The sequence below is a fragment of the Haliotis rubra genome, unplaced genomic scaffold (genome assembly GCF_003918875.1).
Source record: "Haliotis rubra isolate DU_JTF1 unplaced genomic scaffold, ASM391887v1 Scf86, whole genome shotgun sequence".
Classification (NCBI taxonomy): Eukaryota; Metazoa; Mollusca; class Gastropoda; order Lepetellida; family Haliotidae; genus Haliotis; species Haliotis rubra.
The window spans coordinates 862,994-885,528 of record NW_025767590.1 but is presented as its reverse complement, the minus strand read 5'-3'; the positions used below and the strand labels follow the sequence as shown (position 1 = coordinate 885,528).

At 41.5% G+C, this 22,535-nt stretch overlaps 1 protein-coding gene and 1 long non-coding RNA gene across 3 annotated transcripts in view; both read left to right on the top strand.

Annotated features, from left to right (window-relative positions):
- LOC124262896 (amino acid transporter AVT3B-like) overlaps window positions 1–22,535 on the top strand; it is a 60,507-nt gene that overhangs the window by 36,973 nt on the left and 999 nt on the right. The window contains exons 9-17 of one of the 2 annotated variants that reach the window (XM_046697490.1): window positions 6,656–6,715; window positions 10,776–10,845; window positions 11,908–11,972; window positions 12,554–12,620; window positions 13,631–13,679; window positions 13,843–13,911; window positions 15,506–15,579; window positions 18,110–18,261; window positions 19,544–19,603. In XM_046697490.1, coding sequence (XP_046553446.1) covers window positions 6,656–6,715; window positions 10,776–10,845; window positions 11,908–11,972; window positions 12,554–12,620; window positions 13,631–13,679; window positions 13,843–13,911; window positions 15,506–15,579; window positions 18,110–18,261; window positions 19,544–19,603 — 666 coding nt within the window. The remainder of the gene's footprint in view (window positions 1–6,655; window positions 6,716–10,775; window positions 10,846–11,907; window positions 11,973–12,553; window positions 12,621–13,630; window positions 13,680–13,842; window positions 13,912–15,505; window positions 15,580–18,109; window positions 18,262–19,543; window positions 19,604–22,535) is intronic. The other variant, XM_046697491.1, reaches the window with a different exon arrangement.
- On the top strand, window positions 407–1,444 carry LOC124262898. The gene is made up of 2 exons (XR_006894717.1): window positions 407–1,184; window positions 1,231–1,444. It is a non-coding gene; the product is annotated as an uncharacterized LOC124262898 (long non-coding RNA).

Here is a 22,535-nt window from a genome sequence, read left to right as displayed (position 1 = left end):
GTTTTGTTTTTGGCTCGCATTGTTATCATTTTGGTTTGATAGAACTTAAGAAAATTGAAACATGCCTCACAAACAGCAGTTGTTGGGATAATAGCTTTGGATGTGGCCTTCCACTGATACATTATTGTGGCTGTTGATAGACACTGAGTAGCCCTTATCAAGGATACAGTGGAAGCTGTCTAAACCGGCACTCGTCAGGACTAAAGAAATAATCCGGTTTAGACAGCATGCCGTATTGTACAGATGACACGGTTACCTCCGATTAGAAGTGAACAAGTTTTGTCATCTCATATACATTGTTCTATCACAATACACATCCAGCCGAATCCTCGCCACGCACCGGATTAGACGGCGCTGATTACAGCATAAACCCACATTCGGGCGGCTCATTTCATGCCAAGAGACTGAGATTTTATGCTGGTGTTGACAACTTGTCGGATTGGACAACTGCCGGTTTTGACAGCCTCCACTGTATTTACAATTACTGATGATAGATCTTAGATGTCTGTGCCACAGATTGAGAGAACTTTGTTAGAGGCAGATATTATGTGTATTCCATAATCAGTATATTTGGTGGGCGAGTCTAGAAATATTTAATTGTTTTGCGGATTCCGGTTCCGAAAAGATCTGAGATAAGATGGTTCTAGTGTTATGGGCCCGTTCCATATTGTGTTTGTAGCATTACGTCATTCGTAAGCCTATGAAATACTTTATATCAATAAAATATATCTAACACTATGAATGCTTAATGGATCAAGACACAGGCTTACTGTCTTGGATCATTGCAAATCACTATACCATGGTTGTTTGGTCCAGACTATTTTTTAGATGCCTGCATCATATTGCTGGCTTGACATTAGACTTCATACGAACTTAAATAAATAGTTATTAGTAAAGTTATTGAAGATTCTATCACAGATGTAATTTTTAGTTTGGACAGGAGGTTGTTGTGTTCATGATGTAAAGAGATATATGTGTACTTGGCTTGGGGTAGTGTGTGCCCTTTAATCAGAGAACTAACTTATTCATCTACAGGAGCAGGAAGTATCTTGAAACATTTAGTCTTATGAATACTCAAGTAAAAAATCCATGTCTGTCTCTACCTAATTAACGTATTACTATATCCATTTCTTCCATATTAATTTGTCTGTAGGATCATGTTAACCAGCAGGTGTGGAGAAGTGGTCAAGAGTATTTTTATCCTTTCAACATACATGTACCTAATGAAAGTTCACTCGATTTCCTTAGGAATCTAAACTAAAGTACTGTCGGAAATGCTAGAAAAATGTTTTTTAGCCTTAATGCTTTGATAAAGGTGATGAATGTATTATGTTGTCAATATATCAACTCGCCTATACTGTACCTACATTTTATTTCAATCGATTTAACATTCCCATGCATTTAAAGGGCAATTTACAGGAGAGAATTTGGTACCAAAACAACAACTCAAGATTTTTTCAGAGTTTAACATGAGAAATCTGAAATAGTCTTTAAATTTATGGTAATAATACAGGTGGTGCAAACATAATAAACGTTTTTCTTAAACAAATAAATGTTGAGTGTTTGTGCTACTTCTCTTAATTATCGTTTCTTCATTGAAGAGAAATGAAGATAAATGTTACGTCTTAAGAAATAAGTTTCCCGTCATGCATGCATATCTTTATCACAGCGTTCACTATGGCCAACGATTTGCAGTTGATTGTTGCAAAGGTTTATAAGTTATTTTGTGTTTGAGAAAGACAGAGGTAAACCTTTCATTAGTTTAGAGAGGGTTTATTACAGAATTTGTAGAGCTGTTGGTATGTCTTACCAACAAGTTTACAATATTGTAAACAAATCAGACAAGACAGGGACCGTCTCAAAAGCAAAACCGGGATGTAATAGTACATCCTTGACAACTTTGACAAGGGAGTGATTAGACAGGTGGTCTACAAACTTTATGAGAAGAAGATTCCACCTACATGTAGGAGTATCAGAGAGGAAATTAAGGACAGTATCAACGTCTCCAAAACCACCCTCATCATTGCCCTCCATGAGATGGGGTTCAAGTACAAAGCCCGTGGTGATGACAGAGTTGTATTCAGGGAGAAGTACTCTATTGTGTCCATGAGATCCTCTTACTTGAGAACTGTGGCAGAGTACCGTGCCCTTGGCTTCCAGATAGTTTACCTGGATGAAACTTGGGTCAACAAGAACCATTCTACTGTCTATATGTGGTTACCCACAGACCCCCGTGGTACCATCTGGGAAGGGCAACCGAATGATTGTACTTCATGCAGGAAGCCGGGACACAGGTTTGATCGACGGTTGCGAGTTTGTCTTTGAGGCAAAGAAATCGAGTGGAGATTACCATCAGGAGATGAACGGAGATGTCTTCATGGATTGGATGGAACATCAGCTTTTGCCCAATCTTTATCAGCCCACTGTCATAGTGATGGACAATGCCAGCTACCATAATGTGCGGGAACCATGCAGCATCACACCGACAATGAGTAGCCTGAAGAAGACGATGCAGGATTTCCTCACATCGTGTGGTGTTCACTACAGACCAGCAGACACAAAGATACAGCTGTTGGAGGAGATCCGCATGAACAGGAAGCCCATTCAGTACAGGGCCGATGTGCTGGCTGCTCAACACGGTCACGTTGTGTTACGTTCACCTGTGAGACATTGTGAACTGAACTCAATCGAACTTGTCTGGGCAAACTGTAACGGGTTGGTTGCGAGGAACAACACTACCTTCAAACTCTCGCAAGTGAAGGAGTTGATCCATGCATCGTTTAGCAGGATAACCCCTGAAGTGTGGCAGAAGGCAGAGGACCACGTCCTTGACATTGAACGCCAATACCATCAACGTGACGGAGTGGACATCAGTGTTGTGACACCTGTTGTGATCCCATTGCATGAGGACTCGTCAGTTCGGATTAATTGTTCTACTGGTCTTCATTCCAATGTCTGTTATAGTTGAATAAAATTTGTACTTGCATCAAGTTTAAGTCTCGTTCACTCAGCCATCATAAATTTACTTTGAATAATTGATTATTTTCATGCACTGACTCTCCAGCAAATAAGCAACAAGATAAAAAGTTATCATTGCTCATCCGTTTCTACTTCGACAAAGCCAGATCTCATCGCTGACAATATATCTGTTCTAAAGTAGCTATACCAGTGACTTCGTTAAATCTTTGACAATGTTCACAACTGGATTAAGTTGACCGAATTACATCCATATTTTTTAGAAGAAATATACTGTTGACATGCAAAACATTTATTAAAATGTTGCACATTTCTACAATCAATCGAAAAAATAACACAAGTGATGGGATTCTTTCTCATGCACAATAATTTGTATGTTTATTTCTAAACAAACACACACACGTTGGTGTGCAAAATACTATATGTAATACTATACGTATACTATACGTACACATATTCAACATTATGAAGAAAACAATGTATTGAGATGACCCCTCACCCTAGCTTGTGCTCAGGTGTCAATTTCACCTGTCGATACCGTGCATGCTGATGACATAACACAGGCAGTTAATGTTTGTATCAAATAATGTTCCACTACCCCAAGTTTCTGATATTTTCATATGTAAAAAACACATTTCAGGGCATGTCTCAAAATTTATTCCCTCGGTCTACATTAGGTAGATGTTTCTTAAAGTGATATTTGTTATTTAATTAACTGTAATATCTCTGATTTTTAAATAAAAGTCAAAAAGCATTTTTCTAGCGTTTCCGACAGTACTTTAGTGATCTTTAGGGAACATCCCTACAAGATATTAAATTTTCATATTTAAATTTATCATATAAGAGATAATATGTATATATTTATTGAGTTATTCAATTTTCATGATTCTTAGTGATTTTTACCTTAACCCAGGTCTGTGAGCGTGCACTGTAGTTACTATGTTTGTTCTGTAGATGCTATGTCACTTTCGAGATCCTGCTCCATTGTCACACTAGGTATACTAACAAATTATCTCCCTTGGACCAGGCTGTTGTACACGTTGTACCCATGTAACCGACATTTAGGCTGGGTGTACTACAGTTTTCGTTTCACTGAAGTTTCACTGTCCTCTGTCATATTCTTGTTTATTTCTTTGGTTTTGATTCTTTTCTTGTGGAGGGATTGGGGTTCCTTGTGGTTAAAAATTAACTTGTCTGGCTGAAGTTAACAGTTTCACTACCTCTCTGGGTATATGTTGTGAAGCTTATTTTCATGTCCCTGATATGCTATTGACTCTCTCTCTAACTCTCTGTACAGTGATACCCTACATGAGTATATTAACTTACCCTGCAGCTCTTCAGCAACCAATGTCAGGGCTTGTTTCAGTGCTTTGTTATTTGCACTGGTGCAACCCAGTATTACATAGTGCAACCTAGTTATTAGTCTAACTTGCACCAGGTGCAAGTCAATGTTTGAGTGGGTAACGACTAAATAAAACATCTAAATAATTCAGTAGCATATTTCTTTCATTACATAATATAATAAAAGCAGTACAACTGAAATCTGGCTGGTGCAACTAGGTTTTAGCTTAGGTTGCACCTGGTGCAAGTAGGTTAACATCTCTTAAATCGAGCCGTGCATGTATGATGTTACAGGTGAGTGATGGAATCTGGTGATCACATTTAATTACTCAGTTCACACATGTCATTGTATCCCTATGTGGATCGATGCTCATGATGTCAGTCACAGGATTGTCTGGTCCAGACTCAATTATTTACGGTATATTGCTGAGCAGGGTGTTAAACAAGAAACAAAACAAAAAATCAGAATGCCTGCATTGACAAATCTCTGGATTAACAAATACTTGTTGCAGCGTAAAGGTTTCCTTTTGAGTTAGGGGGCCAACCAGTTAACTCGCCATAAGAATGTACCTCGTGTTCCATATGTGAGAGGACAGTGTTTAACTCCGGGGTATGTTATTGCAACATCATGTTAGTATTCTTTTTTGTTTTATGCTTTGTTTACATGTTTTTTGGTTATTTCAATTTCAATCTCACAATCTATCCACTCATCTTCATGACCGTGTCTACCAAAACATTTTTATTGCTCTTCAATTTAACAGAAAACTCATCTGCTAGGGTGATCATGCTGCAAATCTGGTTTCAGATGGGCATTGAGTCTTGAGGGTTGCAAATTCAAGATTTTACATATGGATTCTGTTGTTAAATTCTGTTAGTTTTCAGCTGGCTCTTCCAGGTGTGTATTTGAACTGAAGGTCATGTAATACTTGTTACGATAGCATGGACAGCACAGCTTTAATCACAACAGCTTTAATATAAAAACTAACACATGGGTCTGTCGTCCAGGGCACTGCAAGTAGTTATGCAGATTGACATCCCTGTAATGCTGGAATATTAGTTTTGGGTTGAAAGTCTGTAGTTTCAGGCTCAGTTGCTGTTTCCTAGTTGTCTTAATCTCTGGTCCATCACAACCAAGTCAGTATTCATAAATGTCATCAAAGCAGTTGATATCTTTGACCATCTGGAACTAGGGAGCTCCTCTAAACTAAATGTAGTCATATCAACTAAATGTTGACCAAAATGGCATTAATTCTCCATATAAACAGTCCATTTTTTAGCGAATGACCCTTGAAGATCAGAATTGGTCTTCTTCAATGCTTCAAAGAGGCGGCAAAGGAGATTGGGTGGTCAGACTTGTTGACTTGGTTGATTCATGTCATTGTATCCCAGTTGTACAGATCGATGCTCATGATATCAGTCACTGGATTGTTTGGTCCATATTTACAGACCTCTCTCGTAGAGGTAGACTATTAGTGAGAGTGGCATCTAGCAACAAACCAATCAAATTAAATGTTAACCAGTATTTGCACATTTCACCATTGTTTGTTTAGTGACTTTTTGTAAGATTAGAATGATCATTTATGGTTATGAAGTGGCTGTTCAGAGTGAAAGTTAAGCTTTGTCAAGGGGTACTAAGCAACACTAGGAGCAAGAGATGATGTGGGACATTGGTTAAGAAGATCAAATGGCCATGATTCTACAGAATTAAACAAGGGAGACAAATACTGCTTTCTCATACAGCTGCATACATCAAGATGGTGGCTTAGCCAGGGAGGTGTTCCATTTGTGACACTTTAGACCTTGGTTTGATTCCTCACATTACCACAAGCTTCAATGGATTTAGGGCTTCCTTGATTGGGTGGTCAGGCAATGGACATATCCAATTTTATGACATTTTGGCCCAGTTGTCATGCTTCATTGGTTATGCTATCAATCACTGGTTTGTTTGGTTTAGATTTCAATTGTTTATGGACAGCTGAGATATAAGTAAATAGTTTACAATTGTACATCATTCACTCACTGACTGATTCTGACATTGTGGATCTAAGATCAGTCAGTGGATTGTCTGGTCCAGGGCCTCCTTTCACAAAGCACTAAGGTAACCTTAGTGCAGTGTTAAAGAATGGGAGTTAAGGTTAACCTTAGTAAGGTTGCCTCATGAAAGGAGCCCCAGCTCAATTATATATGACTGGAATATTGCTGAGTGTGGTGTTAAACCACAGACAGAATGTAACAATAGATACAAACTGTATTATAAAAACAGTATTTCCCTAACAACTGTATTATAAAAACAGTATTTCCCTAACAACTGCCTATAATGCCCAAGTCCTATTTGCAGATACTGTAATGAGGATGGGCATATGGTTCCCTCTCACAAATGTCTTGATGAGGTCTTCAGGTAAAATCCCCATTATGACGCTGGTGTCGGGTTATGTTAAAGGGAGGTAACTCCTCGCAGCACTAGCTAGTTCAAGTCCCGAAAACAAAGGTGTTGGGAATGCACTGACCACAGTATAGCTGCAGCAATATAACGTATGCAGATTTTCAAATGGATTTTCTTCCATTAAAATAACATGTATTCATTCAGTTGAGCCGTAGATCTTAACTTGAGCACAGTACGTTTGAACTGTTTGCTAACACCATTTTTGTTCATGATACTCAATTGTTAGATGCATGTTAGTTTGTAGAATACTTTTGATAACTGGCATGGATAGTTTTAATGAAATGCTGCCACAGTTAATGAATTCTGTGAAACATGCGTAAACACAATAGACTTGGGTTGTATCATTCTCTTCCCACAGAGGTTACTCCTGTCATATCTTCCTATGTAACCTCTGTTCTAATACGGCCATTTCATGGTGTGAGCATTCAGGACTTGTGATTGGAGGCAATCAGATTTAGTTGTGCCATCAGCGACGTTGTTTCAAAAGTGATCATTCGCAAGGCCTCGGTAATTTCCGTATGCTTCGAGAAAACTATACTTCTTCCCCTACGCGATGCGCAAACGTTTCTTCTAGACAGAACTCAGTCATGTTATGGCGGATCAGTGGCGTCTCCATCGCCCTCGTTGACAACGGACAAGCTAGCCATTAAACGTCTTGTGTGTAACATCAACACAAGTCCCCGGCAGATGGGGGATATTTGTGTCCCCACATTTGCTTGTGTTAGTCAAGTTGAATCTAAGTCGATGTAACACGTGTTCTGATTGGATAGAAAGAAGGGAGATAATTCGTGTTGCGATCTTTTGCCGCTAGGGGATTTTACGAGAACCGGGAAATATGGCCGTATAAGAACAGAGGTTCGTAGGAAGATATGACAAGTAACCTCTGTGGGAAGAGAATGGGGTTGTATTCGAAGCTATCTTTGTTTGAGATTCAATTGTTAGATGCATGGTAGTTTGTATAATACTTTGTTTGTAGAATAATTTTGATAGCTGGCATGGATAGTTACGATGAATAGTTACCATGGTTACTCAGTTTTGCAGGTAACGTGTGAGTAAATATTCAATGCCTAAGAAAGTTTATCATTCACATTAGATATTGATAGTTTTCTGTTGGTATTGGATATATTTACTCCTTTAGGTCGAGTCTATTGGGTATTTTCACAACATTCAACCCATTAGTGGACGGATGATTCCACTTGAAAATGCTGCTTCTTGTGATATCTAAATTGTATATGTCCGTTCTCTGCCTCACGTGGATCACAGTAAGTCGTAAGTGTGGTCTACTAATTTTAGTGGATTTATACCATTGGGGGTTTGAAACCTTTTACGTGTATTTGTACTCAAACACTTACAGATTAATCAGTGATATATTTGGTGCGTTTTACAGAAACAAAATATCCAACATGGTAAACTTATCAGGACCTTTGTGATTAGGGTTTATTTATCTTGTTAAGTTAAGCCTAAACTGATCATTTACAGCAATTTGAGTATTTACAATTACATACATTTGTATTTCATTAGCAGCTGATCATATCCTCCCGCCAAGGCTTTGATGTTCAACTTTAGATAAGGATACTCATCAGTGTCATACTTTTTCTCTTCTCATTACATGTGTATTCACGTTTATGTCCATCCTTGATTTTCCAGGACTTCACATCAGCAATCTGTCATGATAAATATTCTGGAACCATTCATACTTAGTTCATATTGAATTATGCCTCTAGGCCAGACCAATTTTATTTCTTGTTTTACGGATCTGCCGGTCGTATTTTTTCAAGAATAAGAAAGAAAAAAAATAAGTTAATTTTCCCCACTCAAAAAATAGAATCCTCATGTTTTTATTGGCCAAAAATGTAAACTTACAAAAGAAAATTGTTTTCATTGTTTTTTTACCCATATACACTTCATAAATTACCAAATATAAAATACTTTTAATATATAAAAGGAATATTACTTTGGTGATTTTTATTTTTTATTTTTTTCACTCCTGCATTTAGGTTTTCTGAGGACAAAAATCCGTAAAACAAGAAATAAAATTGGTCTGGCCCTAACTGGAAATATTTTTGATCAAACTGCAATATTCATCTGAATGCTTGTTTTTATTCTAATATTTCAAGGGCTTACTCGGACAATGATTCGATTCCATATGTAGACCTATGCCTGATATTCAGTAGACCAAGTTTGATTGGTTCCGACCTCATGAGAGATAAGATATAGGGAGGAGGTCACTCCGAAACAGGCCACGATATCAAATGGGTCCATGATATTTATCGTAATGGAATGACTGAATATATGATAGTGAAAATCAAGAATGGTAAATGTTAATTTTAAATGAAGCAGCTAAATGTGTTCATTCCATTCTGTTAACTATCCATGGTAACTGAGTCAGTGTATGCACCACTGCGGTGTGTATTTTCTCTAACATTTGTAGAGCAGTATACATGGAGGATGCAATATCAAAATGATATATATATATCCATCAGCTGAGTGCCAGTAATGTATGTCTGTATATTGTGAAGAAAAGTACTTAAAAAATGGAAGACATCCATCCTGTACATACCAATATAGACTTCAACTTATGCAAGGAGATTCTTCAGCTGTCCGGAAAGTAGTATTTAGACAGTGAAATATGAAGTAATGTGAAGTAAATTGAATACTAAAACATAAGTTTAGTCCAAGACTAGTAACTTTCAGGAAGGACAAGTGGCATTTCCTTGTGACTGCCACTGTCACCATTAAGCAGACGATAACTCTGTAGCAGGTTTAGCGAACATGGAATTATCTTTCCTAACCCTCGTATGTAAGTTTAGTTCATATTCAGCAGGGACTGACGAGAATGACAGAGAAAAAATTATGGCATGTAGTCAGTGTTTGTAACCAACCATGACAAGGAGAGAGCATGTGCATGTTTGATGAGTTTTCTGTTGACTGCGATGGTGGTGGTGGTGGTGGTGGTGGCGGTGGTTGTTGGTGGGACATGTTAGGTTGCTAACATACAGTTAAAAAATATCTGATTATAGGTACAGGATTCTATTATCTGTAAATTTTCTCAAGAGTAAAAATCTTTGCGTGTAACTTTATTTTATCATTTTCATAGCAAAAGACTAATTCATGCAATATTTGGGCATTTTTCCATGATTAATTTTTGCTTTATTCCTCATTTTCTATACTAACATGAAGCCTAAGTAGTAATATAATAATGTTGTCTTGACTCACTTTCTGTTGCTCTCAAGCAACTGTTGTGGAGAGTTATGTCCCTTGTCTACATCAGGACGTTGTGGATTCAAATCCCACAATCAACCCACTTCCCCTCACACATACAGTTGACACCCTAGTTAGATATACATGTTATATTAACACAATGCATAGAAAGTACTTTCATTAACAAGGCATGCCCTCTTAGTCTTACAGAACCTTAATTCTGGAGCATTTTAGGCTTCCTATACCCTATAATGTCATTAAACACTCTTTGTTCAGATTTTACTGTTTTTATTGCCATTTCAGAAACAAAGCTCTTTCATGATCACACCTTACTTATGCCTGTTGACATCAACTGGGCCGTTGAGTTTCACATGTTCACACATAGTTTCACATCATGTTCACACTTGGTTTCACATCATATTCACACTTCGTTTCATAACATGTTCACATTTAGTTTTCCAACATGTCCACATTTAGTTTCACAACATGGTCACATTTAGTTTTGGAGGCACATGTCACCCAGACATCTGCAGCAGAGTTGTGTTGCTATAATCGCAGGTTTGAATCCAGGTTCTCCCCGATTAAGATTCTTGGTTTGTCAGCACCATACACATTCACTTCAGTACATATCTGAGACATGCATCACTTTAAGTTCTCATCCCACATGAAGCTGGCATGCCAGATACACTTGGGATATTGTTCAAAGGGCCTTCATACCCAACTCATTCTCACATATATTGTTTCAGCCATCAGTGTACCTGCTCCTGCTTCAGCTGTGTGTAGATTATCCTAATGTCTGTCTTTGTCTGTTTAGGATTCACCCGAAGAATATGTCAATACGAGGATTTCCCTTCTTCCTAGCCATAGCGATCTACTGTTATGAGGTATGTACTCCCTACTTGTACCCGTGAAGATCCTGTTAGGATTGGTCTTCAGTTTGTCGTATGAGGCGACTATCGGCTGGTCTTGGTTGACACATGTCATCGCATCCCAATTGCATAGATTGATGCTCATGATGTCAATCACTGGATTGTCTGGTCCAGACTCGATTATTTACAGGTTGCTGCCATATGGAGTGCAGTGTTGAACATCAAACAACAACAAAAAACAACCATTCCCTAGTTGTATCTTGGCTAGCTTGTGTGACGTGATAGAAAGAGAACTTGATGGACACAATGGGTAGCTGTCTTTGTTTATAATTTGTGTCCTATCTCCACATTATGTTGGGGGCGGTGGGGTAGCCTAGTGGTTAAAGTATTCGTTTGTCACGCTGAAGACCCGGGTTCAATTCCCCACATGGGTACAAATCTGTGAAGCCCATTTCTGGTGTCCCCCGCCGTGTTATTGCTGGAATATTGAGAAAAGCGGCATAAAACTAAACTCACTGTATTATGTACTTTGTCGTTTAAATTATTCTTGTGAATGAGAGACGTCTGAAGGTACAAATGGGGATGCCACTTCCATATCATATGGTGGCAAATATGAAAGAGATGTGAATCCTAACAAAATGGAAATATTCCACACTGAACTATTGAGGATGATGGGCCTCTTGCTGCTGTGTGGTGACTGAAAAATATCAGATGTACACAGTGGTTCTCTTCTTTGTGTCGGGCGGTGGGATAGCCTAGTGGTTAAAGCATTTGCTCGTCTCGCCGAAGACCCGGATTCGATTCCCCACATGGGTACAATGTGTGAAGCCCATTTCTGGTGTCCCCCACCATGATATTGCTGGAATATTGCTTAAAGCAGCGTAAAACCAAACTCACTCACTTACTCTTCTTTGTGTCAAGTGATTGAAAGAATATCAGATGGACACAATGGGTCTCTTGATTGTATGAGGTGACTGAAAGAGGATTGCAGGGCTGTAACGATACAGCTGGAATATTGACTCGACAACATTTACCCGCTGACTGGCCTACTCGCACGTGGTTTCTGTTTTCTTTCAGGGTGCTGGTATGATCCTTTCTCTGGAATCTTCGTTAGCTGTAGAGGTCCGACATAAATTTAGAAAGTAAGCAGTCTTTGAGGAATTGATCTCTGTACTGTCACCTCTCTTTTAAAGAATTTTACCAATTGAACTGTAATGATTCCCTGGAATAATACCATCGGATGTAACATCTCTTTCTCTATGGTCAGGGGCCGTGGGGTAGCCTAGTGGTTAAAGCATTGGCTCGTCACACAGAAGACCCGGGTTTGAATCCCCACATGGGCACAATGTGTGAAGCCCATTTCTGGTGTCCCCCACCGTGATGTTGCTGGAATATTGCTAAAAGCAGCATAAAACCAAACTCAATCAGTCAGTTCTCTATGGTCCAGTGGATGCAGTGTCTGATTGGAGAAAGTAATGTCTGGGTTCAATCCCAAGGCTAAGATGTAAAACATCGCAGTGCTAAGTTTACTTTGTGCAATGCGCCCATGTAATTAACGGGACATACACACACATGCTATCTTGGTGCAATGATCACGTGATGTTAAATCTTATGAGTTTAAAATGACGACCCTCCCTTTTGGTGTATTGAAATGACTAATTATGTAACTGTCCTTGACATTGACTAAACTTTATCCACTCTTTTTTGCACTTTTACATTTCAGATTTTTTATAACAACGATGGTTATTGTAACCTCCCTATATATATCTTTTGGAGCGTGTGGGTATTTGGTGAGTTATATTTCTTTACGTACAATTCTGATTCATCAGTGGGGTGGTGGGGTAGCCAAGTGGTTAAAGTGTTCGCTCATCACACCGAAGACCCAGGATTGATTCCCCACATTGGCACAATGCATGGAGCCCATATCTGGTGTTCCCTGTTGTGATATTGCTGGAATATTGCTAAAAAGCGGCGTTAATCTAAATCCACCACTCTGATTCATCAGTGCTGCTTGTTCTGATATTCCATGTCCATTTGCTATCAAACCTGTGTTCATTTGAATACCGGTATATCAGTTTCACAGACAGTACAAACAGGGCAATCTCTTTATGTCATTGGAAGCACTGAGGCTGCCTTTAGAATTGTCTTGTCGAGTTCATCTCTGCGTGGAAATTCTGATGAGTTTTAGTAGTTGGAGTATAGTCAGAAACAGTGTAAAATCTGACTCACTCGCTGCCCTAGGACCAACTCCACTGCCTGGTGTATAGAGCATCTGCAGAGAGACCATTGCCTGTCATTCAATCCATAGCCATATCATAGCATGAGACATTAAAAATGTTTCCTTGTTACCTTGCCTGGTGTTCCGCATTAAGGAAATATAAGGCCTGGTCAGTTCATGGTATGATGTGTCTGAGTGTGGAATCCATGTTAAACTGTGGCATGGTATTTTCATTGACAGGCACTATCAAAACCTGTCTAGGGTAGAGCAAGCAATCACACACATTCATACGTGCATACACATTGCTATATAGGGCGGTCGGGTAGCCTAGTGGTCAAAGCATTCGCTTGTCATGCCGAAGACCCAGGTTCGATTCCCAACATGGGTACAATGTGTGGAGACCATTTCTGGTGATGTTGCAGGAATATTGCTAAAAGCGGCGTAAAACCAAACTCACTCACTCACTCACATTGCTATATAAGTGTTAAAATCTTCAATGCAGTGTTACACTAATTGCTCCTTACCAACTGTTGTAAATGTAAAGTGAGCTTCAGTACCTGTCATTATCTCCTTATGTTTCAGTCGTTTGGACCAGAGACAAATCAGATAATTACCCTGAATTTACCTAAAGGTAAGAATGACATCACAATGGAGTTATTACCCTTCCATGAAAATGTGTTTATGCTCTGTAATAATCAATAAGTTGTTGAAGTTAATGTCAAACGTACATGTGTGGCATCAGTTTGATGATGTGTCTGTTTCCTCAGTGCTCAGATGTTTGGTTTGTGTTTCAGGTCAATCTATAGACTTCAGTATGATAGTCAAGTCCTTCCTCTGTATAGCCTTGTACTGTACATATCCTGGTGAGTAGCCCTCTAGACATAGCGTATAGTAGCCCTCTAGACATAGCATATAGTAGCCAGCGTGTTTCAGGTCAATCTATAGACTTCAGTATGATAGTCAAGTCCTTCCTCTGTATAGCCTTGTACTGTACATATCCTGGTGAGTAGCCCTCTAGACATAGCAGTATAGTAGCCAGCGTGTTTCAGGTCAATCTATAGACTTCAGTATGATAGTCAAGTCCTTCCTCTGTATAGCCTTGTACTGTACATATCCTGGTGAGTAGCCCTCTAGACATAGCGACACAGCATTATAGTAGCCAGCGTGTTTCAGGTCAATCTATAGACTTCAGTATGATAGTCAAGTCCTTCCTCTGTATAGCCTTGTACTGTACATATCCTGGTGAGTAGCCCTCTAGACATAGCAGTATAGTAGCCAGCGTGTTTCAGGTCAATCTATAGACTTCAGTATGATAGTCAAGTCCTTCCTCTGTATAGCCTTGTACTGTACATATCCTGGTGAGTAGCCCTCTAGACATAGCATATAGTAGCCAGCATGTTTCAGGTCAATCTATAGACTTCAGTATGATAGTCAAGTCCTTCCTCTGTATAGCCTTGTACTGTACATATCCTGGTGAGTAGACCTCTTGATATGGTGTATAGTAGTCAAGTATACTGAAGTCATAAGAGTAGCTTTGTGGATAGTAGCCAATTTCAAAAGTATCATCTGTGGATAGTAGCCTCTGAAGAAAGTACTTTGTGAAAAGTAGCTTTTGTAGAAATTCACTCCATTGCATAGTAGCACATGTAGAAAGTAGACTTGGGAATAGTAGCCTTTTTTAAATAAGCTCTTGTGGATAGTTGCCCCTGTGTAAAGGAACGCTTGTGGGAAGTTCCCCAAGTGGCTAGTAGCTCTTGTAGAATTTCTCCCCAGTAGATAGTAGCCCATGTGGGAGTTAGCAGCCCTTTTTGAAAGTAACACTTATGACTAGTTTGCCCCTGTGTAGAGGAACTTTTGTGGAAAGTACAACAAGTGGCTAGTAGCTCTTAGAAAAATTCTTCCCTATGGATAGTAACCCATGTACAAAGTAGCTTTGTGTATTTTTGTAAAGGAACTCTAAAGTAGCCCTAATTAAAGTTACTCATGTTCGTTGCTTTATTTGTAGATAATTGTAAGAATAGCTGGTGAGCAGAAAGCAGATTCCTACATTTAGATTACAAGAGGGCTGCAGTGTTTTGTTATACCTTATCAATGAATGAAATCGCATACCAGTACCAACATATTGTTCTCACCAATCAGATGTCAGAAGTCTTAATGGACATGGTGTAGGCTGAGCAGTATGCATATGTAGTATTACATACTCTACAGTGTCATGCCCAGCTCTATGATAGATCTGGGGCGTTGCGGTAGCCTAATGGTTAAAGCGTTGGCTCGTCACGCCGAAGACCCGGGTTCGAATCCCCACATGGGCACAATGTGTGAAGCCCCTTTCTGGTGTCCCCCGCCGTGATGTTGCTGGAATATTGCTAAAAGCAGCGTAAAACCAAACTCAGTCAGTCAGTCTATGATAGATCTACTCCTGTGGGATCTGACTAACTGTTTGGTTGTGTGTTTCAGTGATGATGTTTCCTGTGATGAAGATCCTAGAGCGATACACAATCACAGATGCAGATAAGAACTATTGGAAAGGGGTGAGTTCACCATTCAGCTGTGTGTCATTTAGTCTTTCCTTGTTTCTTGACCTAGAAGTTGTCCCTAGTAACCATTCTTTTAAGCTACAACAAGCCAAGGTGATTAGATGGTTAAAATGGCTGTCCTGTGTAACAAAGTGTCTGTAGTGCTAAGACTGTCATATGTTGATGGTAAACTCCAGGAGTCATGATAGCTGGATGCTCTTGTAGCAGAGCATGGAGTCATCTCATAGGTGACATCCTTACCTTGTCAGTGTAGCAGGGCATGGAGTCATCTCATAGATGACATCCTTACCTTGTCAGTGTAGCAGGGCATGGAGTCATCTCATAGATGACATCCTTACCTTGTCAGTGTAGCAGGGCATACATGGAGTCATCCCATAGATGACATCCTTACCTTGTCAGTGTAGCAGGGCATGGAGTCATCTCATAGATGACATCCTTACCTTGTCAGTGTAGCAGGGCATGGAGTCATCTCATAGATGACATCCTTACCTTGTCAGTGTAGCAGGGCATGGAGTCATCTCATAGATGACATCCTTACCTTGTCAGTGTAGCAGGGCATGGAGTCATCTCATAGATGACATCCTTACCTTGTCAGTGTAGCAGGATGTGGAGTCATCTCATAGATGACATCCTTACCTTGTCAGTGTAGCAGGGCATGGAGTCATCTCATAGATGACATCCTTACCTTGTCAGTGTAGCAGGGCATGGAGTCATCTCATAGATGACATCCTTACCTTGTCAGTGTAGCAGGATGTGGAGTCATCTCGTAGATGACATCCTTACCTTGTCAGTGTAGCAGGGCATGGAGTCATCTCATAGATGACATCCTTACCTTGTCAGTGTAGCAGGATGTGGAGTCATCTCATAGATGACATCCTTACCTTGTCAGTGTAGCAGGGCATGGAGTCATCTCATAGATGACATCCTTACCTTGTCAGTGTAGCAGGGCATGGAGTCATCTCATAGATGACATCCTTACCTTGTCAGTGTAGCAGGGCATGGAGTCATCTCATAGATGACATCCTTACCTTGTCAGTGTAGCAGGGCATGGAGTCATCTCATCGATGACATCCTTACCTTGTCAGTGTAGCAGGATGTGGAGTCATCTCATAGATGACATCCTTACCTTGTCAGTGTAGCAGGGCATGGAGTCATCTCATAGATGACATCCTTACCTTGTCAGTGTAGCAGGATGTGGAGTCATCTCATAGATGACATCCTTACCTTGTCAGTGTAGCAGGGCATGGAGTCATCTCATAGATGACATCCTTACCTTGTCAGTGTAGCAGGGCATGGAGTCATCTCATAGATGACATCCTTACCTTGTCAGTGTAGCAGGGCATGGAGTCATCTCATAGATGACATCCTTACCTTGTCAGTGTAGCAGGGCATGGAGTCATCTCATAGATGACATCCATACCATGTCAGCTTACTGACGGGGTTAACCTCTTTGGTCATGTGGACAAGACGTCCATCTTCGGATCAGAAGGTCCGTGGTTCGAATCCAAGCATGGGACTCAAAATTTTATGACTCCTACATTGGCGCCCAAGCTGACATGGTAAGTACGTCATCTGTGAGGTGACTCCACGCCCTGCTACACTCTAAAAAACTTCTTGTGGTATACCCGCAGCTATGTTGACTGACCAAAATGGCGAGTTAATTTGTGAATGAACATTTGCAAGAAATTACTGCAAGGTACTGCAGCTGAGATTGTGAGCTGGAAATTGTAAACCACTGTCTCTCTTTACTGTTGGACTGTCTTTGTAGTCTAATGGATAAAGTGTCTGCCAGGTAGCAGAATGGTGGAGGTTTGATCCTTGGCCACATCATACCAAAATATATTATAAGATTGTGCTTGTTTTTATGGCACGTGGCATTAAGGGGATGAAATAAGAACTGGTTGCCTTGGAGTCAGTAAACAGAGAGAAGTATCTATGTTTAAACTGTATCATGGTATATGAGAGGGCTAGCACTGTAAACTGGTCGTTGCTAGTACATGCAGCCACACCCATTCACATATGTACATGCACAATGCTATTGAAGTGCAGTAATCTTGAATGCAACGTTAATTCATCTCACATTTACATTGCTGCTAGAAACCTGAGAACAGCTTATACAGTGTATGAAATGAGGCCCGTCCGACCGACCGAGACGGTCTAGATTTCTGACGGATGGTCTAAATTTACAGCTAGCCAGCCCGATGGTCTGGTAAAAGTTTTAGATGTTCCATACATCAGAGTTAATTTGCCATATTTTGAAGTTACCAGCCATGATGTCTGGCTGGATTTTTGGCTTATTTCATACACTGGCTTATATCATGTAATCAGGACCCAAAAGAAAAAAATCAGAATCAGAGTCTGATCCACAAAGCAATCGTAACGTTACGACCTGTCGTAACTCTATAGTTTGTCATAGGCTTATGCTACGAATGCTTTGGGGATCGCGACCCAGGTTAGTATTAGGAATTGTTCAGATAATTTCCCATGGCCTCCTGGAATTGATTGCGCCCACTTGTACTTTCAGAACATCCTGCGAGCGTGTATGGTGCTGTGTACGGGTGTTGTCGTCATGATGATCCCCAACTTCGCTAACCTCATGGCCCTGGTGGGTGCCAGCTGTTGTACCCTCCTGGCCTTCATCCTGCCCGGCATCTTCCACCTCAGGATATTCAACCAGTAAGTAATGTCTCGCCACATCAGCTATCTGTGAAATAGTTTCTGTATACTTCAGGAATTATTATTGAAAAAATATGGAAACATGTCAACCATGTATGATGTGCTGGCATATTTCAAACACATATAAACCTCTGTGTTCGTGTAAATGCAGTCACAAAATGATAGGTCACTGGTGTCTGTGTCTGGACTCAGGCATCAGCAAACGTTGAAGTGCTTCATATGTGCACCTGTTGCTCAGTGTACAGCATTTAACTCTTCATGTGCCATGCTAGTAGAAACTCCAAAATCTTGCTACACCCCAGACAGGCAATTCATGCTGGTTACACTATCACTATGCAAACATTAGCTGTGGAAACAAGGTTGCAACTGGTGTGACAGAAACTATACTACTCACACTTTGCTAAGGGTAACAAAAATTAATAATAAGCTTAGATATTTAAACCAAATTAGACCTCACATCATAGTTTTCTGTGGAATCAGTGATTTGATCCTTAGCAAAGTGTGAATAGTATAATACCCAGGGACAATGAACATATAATCGCAAATGTTAGTTTGGCCTCTCAATGCACCTGTGGTATGTTTTGAGTCATGTCATTGAATTGAAACAACATATAAGGAAATAAATTTAAATCCCTCTTTTTGCTGCATGGAATTATGGATAATAACACACTGAATGGATAATGAAATGTGACCTGTTTGAGAAATAAACAACCCATTTTAATAGTCTCTAAACATCAAGGTACTTGTTTCCCCTCAGTTAGCCATGGTAGAGAACTTTCAGTGACGTTCACAGGTCATTATAGATTTGATTTCCACCCACTACCGAGGCAGTGGGGTAGCCTAGTGGTTAAAGCGTTGGCTCATCACGCCGAAGACCCAGGTTCGAATCCCCACATGGGTACAATGTGTGAAGCCCCTTTCTGGTGTCCCCCGCTGTGATGTTGCTGGAATATTGCTAAAAGCAGCTTAAAACCAAACTCAGTCAGTCAGTCCACCCACTACCAGTAAAGCAGAAAGTTAGTCCTGAATTCTACATCTAAAGGTAATGATGTTTGGTTTATCTCTGTGCATCCTCATGCTTCAACTATAATAGTTCAGTTCAAAACTATAGACAACGGCATAGAGCCAACTGTATCCATAGTGTCACAAACTTACTCTCGCAATATTTGCGCCCACAATAAATTGCCTTGCTATCCCAGGATACTGTTTTCGGCAGCAATATACCCAACTCACATGTTTACTGTGATTTTGTTGATCAACTTCAACCATGTCTGTGTTTCAGATCTCTATCATGGACACAGAAGTTGACAGACATTGCACTCATTGCCATTGGCGTAATTGGGTAAGTCCTTAGTACAGCTGTAATGGCATGTCCTGTACCGACAATGTGTCCTGTACTGACACCCACCATGTCCTGTACCAACACCACCATGTCCTGTACTGACACCCACCATGTCTTGTACTAGCTCCACCATGTCCTGTACTGATACCACTGTCCTGTACCGAACACCACCATGTCCTGTACTGACACCACCATGTCCTGTACCTGACACCCACCATGTCCTGTACTGACACCACCATGTCCTGTACTGACACCCACCATGTCTTGTACTACTCATGTCCACTGACACCATCATGTCCTGCACCGCATGTCCTGTACCAAGCGCATTTTCTACTGTGTCCTGTACTGACACTGTAACGACCACCATGCTCAATAATGACATGTCCTGTACCACCATGTCCTGCATTATACCATGTCCTGTACTGACACCCACCATGTCCTGTACTGACACTCCACCATGTCCTGTACTGACACCCACCATGTCCTGTACTGACACCCCACCATGTACTGACACCATGTCATGTCCTGTCCGACACCACCATGTCCTGACAACACCATGTCCTGTACTGACACCCACCCACCATGTCCTGTACTTACACCCACCATGTCCTGTACTTGACACCACCATGTCCTGTACTGACACTTATGTCCACCATGTCCTGTACTGACACCCACCATGTCCTGTACTGACACCCACCATGTCCTGTACCGACTCCACCATGTCCTGTACTGACCACCATGTCCACTGACACCATGTCCTGTACCTGACACCACCACACCATGTCCTGTACTGACACCCACCATGTCCTGTACTGACACCCACCATGTCCTGTGTGACACCATGTCCTGTACTGACACCACCATGTCCTGTACTGACACCACCATGTCCTGTACCCACACTGACACTACCACCATGTCCTGACACCATGTCCACCATGTCCTGTACTTGACACCACCATGTCCTGTACTTACTGTACTGGACACCACCATGTCCTGTACCATGACACCACCATGTCCTGTACTGACACTCCACCATGTCCTGTACTGACACCAACCATGTCCTGTACTGATACCACCATGTCCTGTACTGACACCCACCATGCTCCTGTACTTACTGACACCACCATGTCCTGTATCGACACCACCATGTCCTGTTCTTACCACCACCATGTCCTGTACTTTCTGACACCCACCATGTCCTGTACTGAGCCCTGTTTCACAAAGTCCTCGTCCTGTTTCCACCAGATCACCCGTAACCTTTACTTGTAGCATCATGACCTCCAATGACACCACCAGTATGGCATGGCCCTGTACTGACACCCACCATGTCCTGTACTGACACCCACCATGTCCTGTACTTCAATACCACCATGTCCTGTACCAACAACACCGTGTCCTGTACTGACACCACCATGTCCTGTGTACCGACACCACCATGTCCTGTTCTGACACCCACCATGTCCTGTATCAACACCTCCATGTCCTGTACCAACACCACCATGTCCTGTACCAACACCACCATGTCCTGTACTGACACCACCATGTCCTGTACCAACACCATGTCCTGTACTGACACCCCACCATGTCCTGTCCTGTACTGACTCCACCATGTCCTATATCAACACCTCCATGTCCTGTACTGACACCACCATGTCCTGTACTGACTCCACCATGTCCTGTACCAACACCTCAATGTCCTGTACTGACACCACCATGTCCTGTACCAACACCACCCATGTCCTGTTCTGACACCACCATGTCCTGTATCAACACCTCCATGTCCTGTACTGACTCCACCATGTCCTGTACCAACACCACCATGTCCTGTACCACCCACACCACCATGTCCTGTACTGACACCACCATGTCCTGTACCAACACCACCATGTCCTGTACTGACACCACCATGTCCTGTACCAACACCACCATGTCCTGTACTGACTCCACCATGTCCTGTACCAACACCACCATGTCCTGTACTGACACCACCATGTCCTGTACCGACACCACCATGTCCTGTACCAATACCACCATGTCCTGTACTGTACTTGACACCCACCATGTCCTGTACTGACTCCACCATGTCCTGTACCAACACCACCATGTCCTGTACTGACACCACCATGTCCTGTACTGACACCACCATGTCCTGTACCAACACCACCATGTCCTGTACTGACACCACCATGTCCTGTACTGTACCACCATGTCCTGTACTGACACCACCATGTCCTGTACCACACACCACCATGTCCTGTACTGATACACCACCATGTCCTGTACTGACTCCACCATGTCCTGTACCGACACCACCATGTCCTGTACTGACACACCACCATGTCCTGTACTGACACACCATGTCCTGTACTGACACCACCATGTCCTGTACTGTACTGACACCACCATGTCCTGTACTGACTCCACCATGTCCTGTACCAACACCACTATGTCCTGTACCAACACCACCATGTCCTGTACTGACTGCCACCATGTCCTATGTCCTGTTCCGACTCCACCATGTCCTGTACCAACACCACCATGTCCTGTACTGACACCACCATGTCCTGTACCGACACCACCATGTCCTGTACTGACACCCACCATGTCCTGTACTGACTCCACCATGTCCTGTACCGACACCACCATGTCCTGTACTGACACCACCATGTCCTGTACTGACACCACCATGTCCTGTACCAACACCACCATGTCCTGTACTGACACCACCATGTCCTGTACTGACACCACCATGTCCTGTACTGACACCCACCATGTCCTGTACTGATACCACCATGTCCTGTAACGACACCACCATGTCCTGTATCAACACCACCATGTCCTGTACTGACACCACCATGTCCTGTATCAACACCTCCATGTCATAAACCTGTCATTCGGCAACGTTTCCGTAACTGTAAGTTTTTAAGTATTT